A 14,277-nucleotide genomic window follows, 5' to 3' on the forward strand; every position below is an offset into this window, starting at 1 on the left:
GACAACAGAAGCCAGCAGCGGCACATGTTGATCCATCATGGCGGCCTCCGTCAGAAAGATGGTCGGTGTGTGTGAAGACTCCAGCAGCAGTGACGACGAAGCTCTCCGGAGGTGTCAGGAGGCGGTGTGGGAGACACGGAGCGACAGAAGCAAAGGTGAGACATTAAACTATTAATTTAATAAAGACAGAAGAAGAAGAAGAACTTACTGTACGGACTGATACGCTCCACAACATCAACCCATTCAGAACTCCACCTGGAATATGTCTAATTTAAACACAGAGGAGGTTTACATGTTGGCTGAAGATGTATGAATGTCAGAAATACACATTTCCACGGTTCTGCTCTCATTACTGGACCTCAGAGTTCATTATTCAGCTTTAACCTGTTGCAGCCGGCTGGTTTTAACTTTCGGCTCCATCAGCTGAACTCATTCACTCACACAGGGTTTTATTTAATGCGTTTTACCTGCTGATGACAGCTGCTGTCTTTGTGTTGTAGATGGGGACACCAGTGTGCAGCAGTCGAAACGGTAAGCCTGTAACACAACATGCACAGAGTGTAACACAACATGCACTGAGTGTTACACATGCACTGAGTGTAACACACCATACACTGAGTGAGTGTAACACAACATGCACTGAGTGTAACAACATGCACTGAGTGTAGCACATGCAGAAGTAACGGCTCAATGCAAAACTTTTATAAGAAGGTGAAAGAGTGAATGTTTTCTGGATGTCACAGATAGTTTCCTGTTTTTGCTGCCACAGTTAGTCGATTATTAATTAGTTGATCAAAAGAGAGTTGGCTGCAAGCTGTTTTCATAACAGATTAATTGTTTGAGTCATATTTCAAGCAAAAATGTCAAACTTTTTTAATGGTTTCCAGCTTCTAACGTGAGAATTTTCTGCTTTTCTTTGTCATTTATGATAATAAATAAAAGTCTTTGAGTTTTGGACTGTTGACATATGACGACATATGAAGTAGAGCCCGATTGTATACTGTTTGTTGTCCAGTATAAGAACTTTGTTGATTATAATGCAGTAGAACATGTTTTGAATATTTTTGGATTATTAAATTCCCCAATAAATCTGCTGGTTGAGTTCACTGGTGTCATTGTAGACAATAAAGTTTATTGTTGGGGCGCCCAGGTAACTCACCAGGTAACTCACCTGGTAACTCACCTGGTAACTCACCAGGTAACTCACCTGGTAACTCACCTGGTAACTCACCTGCCCCCCTAAGAGTCCTCAGCAGCGGCTTAGGTTTGATTCCCACCTGTGGCCCTTTGCTGCATGTCATCGCCTCTCACTACTACTCAAAAATCAAATTTCGGTTAGGCCCTGATTTTTTTTTTGACATTTTTGGAGATGATTATAATATTTAGAGATAAGTTTACAACCTGCGCACCTGAGGATGAGAGACTCAGGTGTAGAGAGCAAAGAGTAATGATTTGATATCCATTGGCTTTAATTCTTATTATCTTCTCTGGCTTCATATTATCATATGTATTTATTGGTTTTAATTTCAGGGATACAATAAAAACCAACAATAAAAAAATAAAGGTTTGCCCCGATATATCGTGCATCTCTAATAAATAATGAAATAAATCAGTTGCAGCCATATTGCCGAAATAAATAACTAATAAACCTGCAGCTTATTGGTGCTGCAGTGAACATGGAGGCTGTTAAAGCTTGAATTGTTTGTGAGAAGTGAATTAATGCTTCTGTCTCGCTGTGTTTCAGTATTGTTGTCGCCAAACATGAACACGACGGCAACGAGCTCCAGGTCACTGAGGGGTTTCGAACACACGTCGCTAAAAAGTTAGGAACTATCCTGGACGGGTCAGTCGATGCAGCATGAACACACGTTTCTGTATTTTAATGCAACGATCGATTTTACACCCGACTCCCAACTCTGTGTGTGTGTCTGTTACTGCAGCTGCATTTCAGAGACGCGGACTGAAACTTCATCATGTGTGGAATCAGCGAACCGCGATAATAATGATGATGATGATGATGAAGGTGAAGTTTCTTCTTCTTCCTGATTCGTAGACTCTGCTGTCTCCTCTGTAAACGTTCGCCGGTCACATTTTTGTTTTCTTTTTCAGGATTTCGTCTGTTTTCTACGTCCGTCCCGGGACAGACGGCCGAGGAGCCTCCGGCTCCTGCGAGGCGCCGGCCCGTTCCCAGCTCAAGGTCCAGATTCTTTAGTGTGTTTTATTCATCTCTAATAAATCTTTAAAGGAACCGTTGAAACCAGTTGGGAATTGAAAAATATGTATTTGTGATTTTTAATTTTGTGAGAACTTAAACGTTTGTCTGTTGGTCACAGTGACAGCGACAGTGAGATGGAGACCAGGCTGAAGGAGGCAGCGGTGTCCGTCAAAGATCTCTTACCCTCATTCTCCTCGACTCCCTCAGAAGAGCCTCCCTGCTCTGCAACACCAAAGAAGAAGAAGAAGAAGAAAGAGGTGGAGGCAGAGGAAGAGGAGAGCTGTGTTGTTAAGAAGAAGAAGAAAAAGAGGAAACAGACTCGAGGAGAAAGTGACTCTGCAGCTTCTCTTAATGCTCAAAGCAACAACGAACAGAACGGCAGCTCGGAGCAGGAACGAGTCAGCGTGAAGAAGAAGAAGAAGAAGAAGCGAGAAGGAAACGCAGAGGAAGAAGCTTTGGAGTGAATCATCTTTTATAATGTTTGTCTGTTTCCAGTCTGTCACGAGTGAGAAATGAGAGAACGAGGGTTTATTTTCCAAAACATTCAGAGTATATTTCAGGAAGCCACAGTTAAATCTTTTCATATTGTTGCTCATTAAGAAACATTCAGAGGCTGTGACATAAAAAACAAATGCAGGTAACATGCGGTTTAAAAGTTCCAAGTTAATGTACAATTTCTGAATATTACATTTTAATAAAAATACGTTTCAGTGTTGATTTTCAGTTGATTGCCGTATAAAAGTGAATCTTCTCTAACGTGGATTCTTGTTCGTGTTACAGCCGTTCAGAGAGTCTTTGCAGCGTCACAGCTGAGTCGTCCTCGTGTCCTCTGACAGCAGGTTTATCTGGAGGTTTACGCCACAGGAGTCCAGCTGGTAGTGAGGACAGAGCTCTGTTACTGTGCGGTCGACACCATCTGTGTAGGGATGTAGGAGCTGATGTCTGCAGGTGAAGCTGAGAGGAGGTGAGACTGGTGGCTGTCTGTGGTCTGAGGAGCAGGATACAGCTCCAGGCTCTCTGAAGAAGCTGAGAAAAATAGAGGAAGAACATTAGTTTGTCTGTTCAGTCAGGACGAGTTTCTGTCCATGTGAGCGTGGAGGTGATGACGATGTGTATTAGAGTTGTTTGTTGTCACTCTGGGTGTGCAGGTCGATCGTATGGAAATCTGTTGCTCAGAGACTCGGCTACAGAAATGGTAAATAGTAATTATTAAAATCTATATAACAATGATAATAATAATGAAGGAAAGGAGGAGGGGACAGAAAGAAAAAAAGGTGTTTAAAAGTGTTTATACATGAACACAGTGTTTATTAACCATTTACAGGATTATGAACAACAGCTGCAACTTTCAATAAACAACTGCTGATAAATAGTTTAAGAAGCATTTCAATGTTAACAGTGAAATAAATATTTACTAAAGTTTCATTAACTATAAATCTGCCATTTTTTATATACATCATTTATTTTAATCACATGACAGATATTATAAAGTACCAAACATAAATATAAATATATGAAGATATATATGACCTCGGTGTCCTGATGGTAGCTACGTCACCGGGTGGAGGTTGTGTGATCAAATTGAAATAATGTAAGTTTCAAGAAAAATATTAGTGTCTTGAATGAATGTAACTGGATTAAACCAGGTGATGTCACCTGATCATCACTGAGAAGCAGCTGAGAGTATTAATGCGTTGCAGCTGGATACGTCGGGCTGAATATTAATGTGTCTCTGCGATGGTCAGAGTCGTGTCGTGTTGTAGACATCGAGATGTAAACGTGTATTCCCGGCTGTGTACCTGGTACAGGCGTGTGCGGCTGCAGCTGTAGAGAGTCTTCTTGTAAAGGTGAGTCCGTCTCTTCCTCAGGATCTGCTGTTAGAATCTACACAAAACAAAAATCAACAACAGTTTTCACCTGAATATATAATAACATCATTCATGTGTTGACAGACCGACACCACGTCAGACCCGGTTACCTGTCGGACGGCGGCGAGGCTCGTCAGCGTCCCGAGGCTGCTGCCGTCAGCGATGACCATGGCCTGAGACAGCAGGCTGGACGAGTGGTACTGAGGCGAGTCTGACTTGTACACTGTGAAGAACAGGTGAGTGAATCTGTAGTCAACAGAACATGTTAAAGGGACAGTTCACCCCAAAATGAAACAATCTAGATGGATCAACAGGTCAGAGGAAGAATATGTATTTTTGATTTTTGGGTGAACTGCCCCTTTAAACTCGTGTCATTTCTGTAGACTTACTGTGACAGGGCAGCTGTGCCATGGTGGTCATGAAGGGACTGGCGCCCATGTGACTCAGCTGCTGTGCTAATGGCTGCTGTGACGAGGCGTGGAGCTGCTGCTGGAAGGAGATTGGCTGCAGCGTGGTGAACCCGCCCCCCACGCTGTTGATGACAGGCACAGTCTGAGGCTGCGTGGAGGCCAAACCTGGAAAACAAAGACATCTCTGATTTGTCTGTTTATTCTTCTATAACGCAGGAAGGAAAAAGAGAGCCAGCGTTACCGATGAGGAGCGAGGACTCCCCCAGGCTCATGACGCCGGGCAGCGAGGCCATGATGAGGCTCTGTGAGGAGGCGGGGGAGGCAGACAGGCTGTGCAGCGAGGTCAGAGTGCTTACTGGGGGCAGTGGGCCGCCGCTGGACACCTGAGAGCAGGCGACAACATGGTCAGGATGGCATGCAGGTAGTCTAAGATACACACTAGGGAGGGATGGTGACACGACCTCTCACCTGTTTGAGGTTTTGAGTCTCGAGGAGTGTGTGACTGGGCTCCAGCTGGATCGGACTGACCACAAGACGTCCCACTCGCTCTCCTCCACCTCCTCTGACTGAGCTCACAGTGTCACACAGGATCTGCTGGCTGTATTTCACACCTGGAAACAACAACAACAAGTCAGTTAAAGTGAACTCCTGAGAGAGCGCCTGTGATCAGACGTCACCTCCCCGCTCTATATGCAAATAAACATCACTGGGACAAACAGACACCATGTTGTTCTCATAAAGAAAGACAGAAGTTCATGTAGAACATTTGCTGAATTTACAAGAAGGTCCAAATAATGAAGAATCTGTCAGAGACAGCGTTTCACAAAGTTTATAAAGTTTCTTCTAACTCAACAACTCACTAAATTGTGCGATTTTTAAAGGGAGTCTGGTGACTTTCTCCACAAGTAGCCTACACGGTAACTGTTTCCTGTTTTTATGAAATTTGACACGTTCAATGTCAATAAAATGTTTCTTCTTTCATAAATTGAGTGTAAATGGTGAAATCAGTGTGAGTTTTTTGGTTTCATCTGGGAACCAACTGTTCAGGTTCAGAGCCAAATTAATGGGAAAGGGGATTAAAAGAAATATGAACATCGGTACTAGAGCCTGTAGCCGACAGTCATGTCTATAAAAGTGTGCTAGTCACTATTTTTTAAAGCAAAGTGTTGAAAAGAAGAGAAAGTCTAAAGATCGGGCTGGGCCATAGACGACACTGGTTCTGATCTGACGGTTGCAGTATTACCGTGCTCAGGACTTGGTGGGAGGTTGGGGTGAGAGGAGGACTGGGTGGTGAAAGGCGTGTCCAGAGCCAGCTTGTGTCGGAAGGCCTCCTCTTTGCGGCGGTTGGCGAACCAGTTGTACACCCGGACCTCGGTGACCAGGTTGGAGCCGAGGCCGGCGAGCTGAGAGGGAGACACCCCCCTCTGGATGCACTCCGCCCTGAGCGAGGAAGAGCGTGAGACATGAATGCATGGGGGGAGGAGATAATATAGATAATATAATCCCAGACTGAACACCACTCTGTCTCACCTGTTGCACTCCTCCACTAACCCCTCCCTCTCCTCCTTGCTGGGGTTCTTCTGTCGGTCGTAGGCGTGGAAGAGGATCTGGAGAGACGCTGGACCCCATTTGAACCTGTTCCTCCGTCCCTTCCTGGTGTCCTCTCCCGGCTCCTCCCCTGACGACAGGCCGTGTTTGGCGTTGGTAAACTCTGAAAGAGAAAGGTAATAGTTTCCTTTTTTTAAACCTCTCTGTCAGTCTCCCTCTCAGAGCTGTTCAGACCTGGTATCAACATCTGTCCTGAGGTGTGAACGACCCCAACATGCATTCAGTCACATTCAGAGCAGTGTGTACGCACGTGTCCTCCAGCTGTGTCCTACTCAACTGATGTCCTCTGAAACAAGGAGAGGAAGAAGCCACAACAACTACAACTAGTAACCATAACATCACCAGACTCCCTTAACAAATGTAGTGATTTTAAGAGTTGTTTCATGAGGAGACACTGAACAAACTTTGTGAAACTCTGTCTCTGACAGACTCTGAATCATTGTCTCCTTCTTGTAAATTCAGCATTAAATGAAAACAGTCAGTTGTTTGTTTCCTTGTACAAAGTGTCAGTTTGTGGCAGCATGGCTGTACCAGCCTGTCTGCTTCTGTGTCTACAGTGCTAAAGTCTTACCTGCCAACATTTAGCAGCTGTTTGAACACACTGTTTACACTGATTTCACCATTTACACTCAATTTATGAAAGAAGAAACATTTTATTGATGCTAAACATGTCACATTTTACAGATACACTAAACAGTAACCAGTATAGGCTACTTGTGGAGAAAGTCACCAGACTCCATTTAAAAATGTCTCAATTTAGTGAGTTGTTGAGTTGGAGACACTTTATAAACTTTGTGAAATGTTGTCTCTGACTAATTCTTCATTATTTGGGTCTTCTTGTAAATTCAGCAAATGTTCTACATGAACTTCTTTCTTTGTGTTTGTCCCAGTGATGGATGCGTTAATTTGCATACAGAGCAGGAAGTGAGGTCTGGTCACTAGTGGTCACTCAGGACAGATGTTGATACCGGGTCTGAATCCCCTCTAAGAAACCTGACATGTGATGCATGTTTGAAAGCAGCTGCTGGTGTACTCACGCTGGCTGATCTCGCACTGCTTCTTGACGTACCAGGTGTACAGAGAGGCTCTCTTCTGGTTCTTCATGGGCGTGCCTTTGTTGAGGTGCTGGGAGAGGTGGGACTGGTTGAGTCCGGTGGACTCCACCACCTCTCTCTGAGGGAGGTTGTGCTGCTGCATGTAGCTTTTCACCATTTTTGCAACGTGCCAGGGGTCGCCCCTGTTCGACAGAGACATCATGTTTGTGTGTTTTGACCTCCCTTATATTCTTGTGTAATTGTATGTGTTTGACTTTCTCAGTTAAATGTCTTCTTGTAAAAGTGTTCACAGGCTCAGTTTGTCATAACATGAGACATATAGTGTGGCCTGTCAGAGGGAAGTGGAGAGGCTTATTGACAGAGAGAGATAAGAGAAAGCACACCGGGGCAAAGTCCAGGCTTTCAGATCAGTGGAGGGGAAAACGTGTAAAAGGTTTATGAAGCCTATTTTAACACTTTCTGTCAGTTCAGGAGCAGAAAAAATACACAGAATAAAAAAAAAAACATCCAACAAATTAAAAGTTTTAGACAAGAAAATGTTGTGAAATATGTTTTTAAACAGCTGCTTAAAAAGCATTTTAATACCTCTTAAAAATACTCAATAAAGTGTCTGATAACATGAGCACAGTGTTTTCCAAATATCAGTAAAACGGCTGAATCGTCGCCTGTAGAAATATCCGTCATGCGTTATGTAAACAGAGCCTCACATGACCAGCCCTGCTCCATTAATCTTCACCTATGCATGCAGCTTATTTATTAAGAAATGGCCGGAGAGTATAATGATGGGGGTGGGTAATTAGTAACTAGCAAAGGAGGAACCCGCTTTAAATTCGCCTCAAAAGCCGGATTGCAGAGAGAGAGAGACAGACAGAGAGGCAGGAGGAGGAGGGAGGAATTTAACTGAGCTTAAAGAGAAATATGTCACCAGGTAAACTTATATCTGAACTCTCAGGTGTTTGGCTGCGATGTCCAGGAGGTGAAAGAGCGTTGATGAAGAGGTCATTTTGTAATTCAACCTGAGAAAGACAGACAGAGAGGAGCTACTCACTGCAGGAGCTGGTCCACTTCAGCCTTCAGCTTGGCCGCCTCCTGTGGGGGAAGCTTCTCCAGCTCTCGGTATATCGGCGGTGGGAAATCCATCTCCCCCTCCTCGGAGCTCTCGCCGTCCCCCCTCTCTCCCCTCTCGGCGCCGGCGCTCGCCCTGTCCCGCTCCAGCTCCCCGATGGCTTGGACCAGGACGTCCCGGGACAGTCCGGACCCCAGCAGGGCCCAGACGAGCTGCTCCTGGAGGGCGGTCAGACGGCTCGGCCTCGTCATGACTCTGTCTCTCTCCTCTATCCTCTCCTCCATTATTCTGACGCCTCACCTCGCTGCCGCCTCGCAAACAAACACTGCTCCTGTGTGCACTTCCACGCTCACAGACGGGCAGCGTCGGGCCTCATCGTGTCGGCAGTCCTTCTTATACTTTCATTTTTCCTGTGTTGAGTTTCCTCCCGATGTGTCCCGAGCCGCCTGGTTTTAGCTCTCCACCTGCTGTTTTCCTTTCAAAGGTCAATTTTCTTTTTTTTTTTAACCTTCCTCCTGTTCACCCCCTCCTCCTTCATGCTCCCTGTGAACTTTGTCCCCTCTCCCTCAATCCCCAACACTGACCAAAGTACAATTTAAAAACAATAAATAACAATGAGGGGATGTTCCAGCTGAGCGCAGAGCTGCAGAGCTGCAGAGCTGCAGACAAAGAAGACACGTAAAGAAAACATGAGAGAAAACTAGTGTGGTGGATTTACACATGTAGATATTTCTGATTTCACACCGAGACAGACCTCAGGAAGATCCTCTGTGGTCTGAGTCCAGAGATCCTCTTACTCATATGTTGGATTAAGTGTAGTACAAACTTTAAAGTTGATGCATGAAGGTGAAAAATGTCAAAATAAAGGCCATAAAGACAACATTAGAGTAGCTGAGCAGGAACATGCTTCATGTTTCCAACACGCCACTAGAGAGTGCTGCTGTGTCACATCTGAACGTCCCGGCTTCAGGACGAAGCTCTGAACCAAACTGACTTTAAGGCCCTTTCAGACCTGAGACCAACATCTTCTGTTACAACTCCTCCATCGCTGGGACAAACACACACCATGTTTTTTACTCAAAGAAAGAAGAAGTTCATGTAGAACATTTGCTGAATTTACAAGAAATAATGAAGAATTAGTCAGAGACATTGTTTCACAAAGTTAATAAAGTGTCTCCAACTCATCAACTCACTAAATTGAGTGTTTTTTAAAGGGAGTCTGGTGACTTTCTCCAGAAGTAGCCTATACTGGTTACTGTTTAGTGTGTTTGTAAAATGTGACATGTTTAGATCAATAAAATGTTTCTTCTTTCATAAATTGAGTGTAAATGGTGAAATCAGTGTAAACTGTGTTCAAACAGCTGCTAAATGTTGGCAGGTCAGACTTTAGCACTTTAGACACAGAAGCAGACAGGCTGGTACAGCCATGCTGCCACAAACTGACACTTTTTACAAGGAAACAAACAACTTACTGTTTTCATTTAATGCTGAATTCACAAGAAGGAGACAATGATTCAGAGTCTGTCAGAGACAGAGTTTCACTACGTTACAAAGTTTGTTTTAACTCAGCAACTCTTAAAATCACCACATTTGTTAATGGAGTCTGGTGATGTTGTGTCTTCATTAATTTACAGTCCAGCTGCTCACCTGTTGATTATTTAACCATGTTTATCTCTTTTGTATCTTTCTTTCCGCTCATCTCCTAAAAACATATTTTCTTCATACATGAATGACTTTGTGTCCATTATCAGGACGTTTAATGTCCCAGAATGCAGATATAGTGAACACTGATGTTGTTTAAAGACTTTATTCTTTTAGTTAAAATCAACTTGTGAGCATGTTTGCGTCTGATTTCTTTGTGTCTGATCCTCTCTCTTGTTTGAGATTCCTGGACTGATCGGTCGGGGAAGGAAAGAGGACGGACTGAATGGGAGAAACCCTCTCGGAGTTAATGCAGCCCTTTATCTTTTCTCCCTCCTTCAGTGTGAAACGCTCACTTTCTCCGCCTGGATCACCTTATACCATTCTCAGGTTCAGCCTATCAGCACCTTTTTGTGCGGGGCTCTTGTTACCTCACCCCACCCTTGGGAAGATGGCATTATACTGTATTTGGAAGGGTAACAGAGCTCCCTCTATCTCCCTGAGACATGCCACTGACCTGTAATTAAGTCCCATTGTACTATAGAGAAGAACTCCCCGGCAAAGCAGACAGAGGGCAGTGTGTGTGTGTGTGTGTGTGTGTGTGTGTGTGTGTGTGTGTGTGTGTGTGTGTGTGTGTTTCCAGCAGCTCAGATACCGCTGTGACTAATGCTGCACCACACAGGCTGGTTTATCAAAACCCAGCACATGCAGCACACAGTGCAGCTCGCATTCTCCCTCCGCACAAGACTCAAAGCTATTTTGATTGGTAATGAGATACAAGCCACACGGTCCATCTCTCATTAGTGAGCCATTGCTGTCTGTGTGGACCCCCCCCCCCCCCCCCCGTCCCTGCCATTCAACCCCATTGATCATGCATGCAGAAATTTAACACACCCCTTAATTCCTGTCCAAATAGCCCCTGTCCCACTTCCAGAGCTTCATCTGGAGTCGGCCTGTGTGCAGACTAACTGTCACAGACGTCGTGTTTCCGTTTGGTCGTTTCAGAAACTTTGATTATAAAAACATAAACATTGTGGTTAAATAAAGAAATTAAAATTAAAATACAAGCTGTTTTTTTTTTCTTCATGGCCACAAGGAGAGACATTTTAAAAAAAAGTTTTGATTTTCTTTTTTTGAATAACATAAAATAAAAATCACTAGAAAGCAGAAATGAAACTTGAATGGCTTTAAATCTGCTTCATTCGGATCCATTTCAAATTGGACACGTCTCTCAACCAACCAAGAAAGAAATCAACCAACCGACCGAAAAAACAACCAACTGATCAACAAACAAACCAACTAAGAAAGTATTCAACCAACTGACCGACCAACGGATTAGCCAACAGACCAACTGATCAAGCAATGCAACAAATCAGTCCAACGATCAACCAACAAAATGACCAACCAACCGATCAACTAACCAATCAACTAACCAGTCAACTAACCAATCAACTAACCAGTCAACTAACTGATCAACTAACTGACGAACCAACTGATCAACCAATAAACGACGTCGGTTAAAAACAACCCAAGCTCCAGAATAAATGTCAGCTAGTACGTTTCTGCAGAACCACAGAAAAGTTCAAACTGAACGTCTTTATGTTGCAGCTTTACGTTTGTTGAGGTTGAAGTTTATTTTTCTCTCTCGTCACAACAGTGTTTATGTTCTGGTTGGGTTCAGGCACAGAAACACTGGGTCAGGGTCAGAAACACCTGGTTTGGATCAACATATCTGTTTTCAGAGTTGGTCCGACTTCATGTGGAAAGTAGATGGTTTTGGTGTCTTCTGGTTTTATTGCTTTAATCTTTATTTGTTTTGCTTCTATGTGATTTTGAACACTTTTATTCATTTTATTTATATTTATCTTTTATTAAGACTTTGTGTTTTCTGCCTTCTTGTTTTAACTTCTCCATAGTTTCTGTGTGTTGTTCTGTTAAATGGTCTTCTGGAGTTTCCTGTCGTTGTAAACTCTGTTTTAAAGCTGCTGTATTAATAAAGTTATGATTATTACTCGTCTGGATCTCTGTCCAGACACCGGCAGCTCTGATTGGTTGTGCTGTGTGTATTTGAAGTGTTTTGCACTTTAAAAAACTTCCTTAATCTCGCTCTCCTCAAACTTTGCTCCAAACTCTGAGCCTCGATCAGGTCGGACAGCGTCCATTTTGTCCATTTGGCACCCGGCAGTAAGTCAAAGCCGTCATTGTCTCTGAGTGGCTCAGGCTGTTGATTGGACTTCACATTGGTTAGCAGCCGGGTCACATGTTGAGTCAGTGTTGAGAAGATTAGCCGGAGCTGGCTTTGGTACTAATTAAATACTTAAACCCCAGAAATGAATGAGCACACAAACCTCCTGTTGGATCACAGTGAATAAGCTGGTTTGCAGTTTGGACGCTGCAGCAAGTTAGTGATCGAACACATTATTATTCTTTATAACTCGCTGGAGAAAAGTGCTGCAAGATAACAATGAAATAAACCATAACGTGTCATTTAAGCCCGTCTAACATTAAAGCCTGTCGGTGCATTAAAGGAGCAGTACGAGAAACACGGTCATGACGCTCTCGATCATTATTATTGACTCTTTACTGAGTTTTCTATGAACGCTGTGAGGACAACTCAACATCTGAAGCCTGCAATACTTCCTATTATTAGTATATTTGTGTCTTCCGTTTCATATTTCTTCAACCAAATCTAATTAATAGCTCATGATTTCATTGTTTCATGACCAGAAACGCAGTTTTCGTGGAATCTTTCCCGGCTGCTGATGTTTGGACATTTTTAAGAGTCTTCAAAACCAAAAAGACAAAAAGACATTAAACAATCAGATCTTGTGAGTTTTGCCTGTTGAGCTTTTAACTGAACAAGAACGGAAATTGCGTAAAGATACTCAAAATCAGCCAGAATGGCACAGGAAGTCAGGAGGTACTGCCTTCAAAATAAAGGTTTAATGTTTGTCACCTCAGGCAGTTGGATTTAAATGGCTTTTGTTTTGAATTAGATTTGTTTAACACTGAATATGTACAGAAGATGATTAGGACCGCTGTGAAAAATGTAATTGTGTTCCGACCTTTTCTCAGAAATCTTAGTTTTCTCTAAAAATGTACAAAAAAGCGATCAAACGTCAACATCTAACCAAGTTGAGTGACGTTCAGAAGTGTATTTCTTCTTCTTTTGAGCTGTTTCATCCATTTTCAGTTGAAAGCCGAGCAGAGAGGAAGGCAGGAGTGAGTGACCGATGTCACGCACACTCACCTCTGCTTCAGGTTGGGTTGCCAGGTACCACGGCACACCTCCCAGAAGGAAAACTGACGAAGGCCAATGCTCCCATTTGATTTGTATTTGGGAGATTAAAAGAAGCCGACAGTGTTTGTCGACCTGGGAATGAGTCGAAGGCAACATGACCACCACCTGCTATTAATGGTGCAATCACATACAGGAAGACCTGAGAATAAGACTCAACAATCAGCTGTTCCCAAATCTTTCTCCTGAATCAGCTTCTTTACCTTTAACTAGAGAAATGACCAATCAGAGCACAGGGAAGGAAAGGCCACAGAAAGAGGCAGCGTTCAGAGACGTTTTAAGAGAGGACACAAACCACTTAAAGCATTTTGAATAACAATCCCTGTAGCACCAGAAATGGTGTTTGTATGACACATATCCGCCCCAAGAACCAATCATCTGCTTTATTACAGCCAAACTTGGTGCTACTCCACTTCTACTACTACTCTGGATCGAGCCGTAAAATAAGTTGGTGTCATGAAACCGTGGACGTGTAGCAGAAGTAAAACGTGAGGGAAAAAACATGTTTTTAACTTTATATTGGGGCAAAGTCTCCAAACTTTTAAAGCCTTTTTTTTTTTTTTTTAATCAGATGCGACTGGTGTTTCTGTCAATGCATCTGTGAAGTTATGGTTCTCTCCTCGTTCATTTAGATCGGGCCGGTCTTGGTAGTCCGTGGGCGTTGCCAAGATGGCTGCCGAGTGGCAGGACCAAGGACGTTACACTAAAAACTGGACACAGAAAAGCTCGACTTCCTGGATATGAAATTACCAGGATCTGACGTTTTGCGGCCCAAAGAACGAGATCATCAGAGACCTCTGCCGACCTAACTTCCTGTCTAGCGCCTGGCTAACTTGAATAGAGATATAATCGTGCGGCTCTTCTAGACTTTCCACATTTTATTGGACTAAATGGCTCAAACCATGATAATGAAACAAGTCATTTTGAGGGGTTGTGAGGGGAAAAACTCATTTTTGGCCGCAGTGCATCACGTGATGGTCCGGCCACTGTAAACTGGCTCATAGCCTGCCGCTCCTCCTCGGGGATTTGAGATTTTAGACTTAAAAGGACTTTGATTTTGTTGGTTGCAAGACGCCACTAAATCCTGCGCATTGGACCTTTAAGAGAGTGCAATTC

At 43.5% G+C, this 14,277-nt stretch overlaps 2 protein-coding genes across 2 annotated transcripts; one reads left to right on the plus strand and one right to left on the minus strand.

Moving 5' to 3' along the window:
* Window positions 1-2,932, plus strand: cUnh12orf43 (chromosome Un C12orf43 homolog). The gene is made up of 6 exons (XM_084359869.1): window positions 1-155; window positions 501-531; window positions 1,745-1,843; window positions 1,941-2,023; window positions 2,110-2,197; window positions 2,334-2,932. Exons 1-6 carry the CDS (start codon window positions 38-40, stop codon window positions 2,677-2,679), a joined length of 765 nt encoding a protein of 254 aa, XP_084215995.1. The 5' UTR covers window positions 1-37; the 3' UTR covers window positions 2,680-2,932.
* Window positions 2,933-3,047: 115 nt separating this feature from the next.
* hnf1a (HNF1 homeobox a) lies at window positions 3,048-9,649 on the minus strand. Its single transcript, XM_084359868.1, has 10 exons — window positions 8,205-9,649; window positions 7,139-7,338; window positions 6,024-6,204; window positions 5,737-5,933; window positions 4,962-5,104; window positions 4,735-4,876; window positions 4,473-4,658; window positions 4,194-4,306; window positions 4,015-4,099; window positions 3,048-3,241 (listed from the first exon to the last, which is right to left on the minus strand). The coding sequence occupies exons 1-10, from the start codon at window positions 8,504-8,506 to the stop codon at window positions 3,111-3,113; spliced, it is 1,680 nt and encodes a 559-aa protein (XP_084215994.1). The 5' UTR covers window positions 8,507-9,649; the 3' UTR covers window positions 3,048-3,110.
* Window positions 9,650-14,277: the final 4,628 nt, after the last annotated feature.

This window comes from Pagrus pagrus (genome assembly GCF_965226575.1).
Source record: "Pagrus pagrus genome assembly, chromosome: 8".
NCBI lineage: Eukaryota > Metazoa > Chordata > Actinopteri > Spariformes > Sparidae > Pagrus > Pagrus pagrus.

What these genes read in the sequence shown, in the direction of transcription:
- hnf1a (XM_084359868.1), bottom strand. Translation starts at nt 8,506, where the DNA reads ATGGAGGAGAGGATAGAGGAGAGAGACAGAGTCATGACGAGGCCGAGC. An exon ending in GAAGTGGACCAGCTCCTGCA is followed by an intron (nt 7,339 to 8,204) that starts GTGAGTAGCTCC and finishes TCTGTCGAACAG; the next exon opens with GGGCGACCCCTGGCACGTTG. An exon ending in CCCACCAAGTCCTGAGCACG is followed by an intron (nt 5,105 to 5,736) that starts GTAATACTGCAA and finishes TGTTGTTTCCAG; the next exon opens with GTGTGAAATACAGCCAGCAG.
- cUnh12orf43 (XM_084359869.1), top strand. Translation starts at nt 38, where the DNA reads ATGGCGGCCTCCGTCAGAAAGATGGTCGGTGTGTGTGAAGACTCCAGC. An exon ending in AGTGTGCAGCAGTCGAAACG is followed by an intron (nt 532 to 1,744) that starts GTAAGCCTGTAA and finishes GCTGTGTTTCAG; the next exon opens with TATTGTTGTCGCCAAACATG. An exon ending in TGATGATGATGATGATGAAG is followed by an intron (nt 2,024 to 2,109) that starts GTGAAGTTTCTT and finishes TTTCTTTTTCAG; the next exon opens with GATTTCGTCTGTTTTCTACG.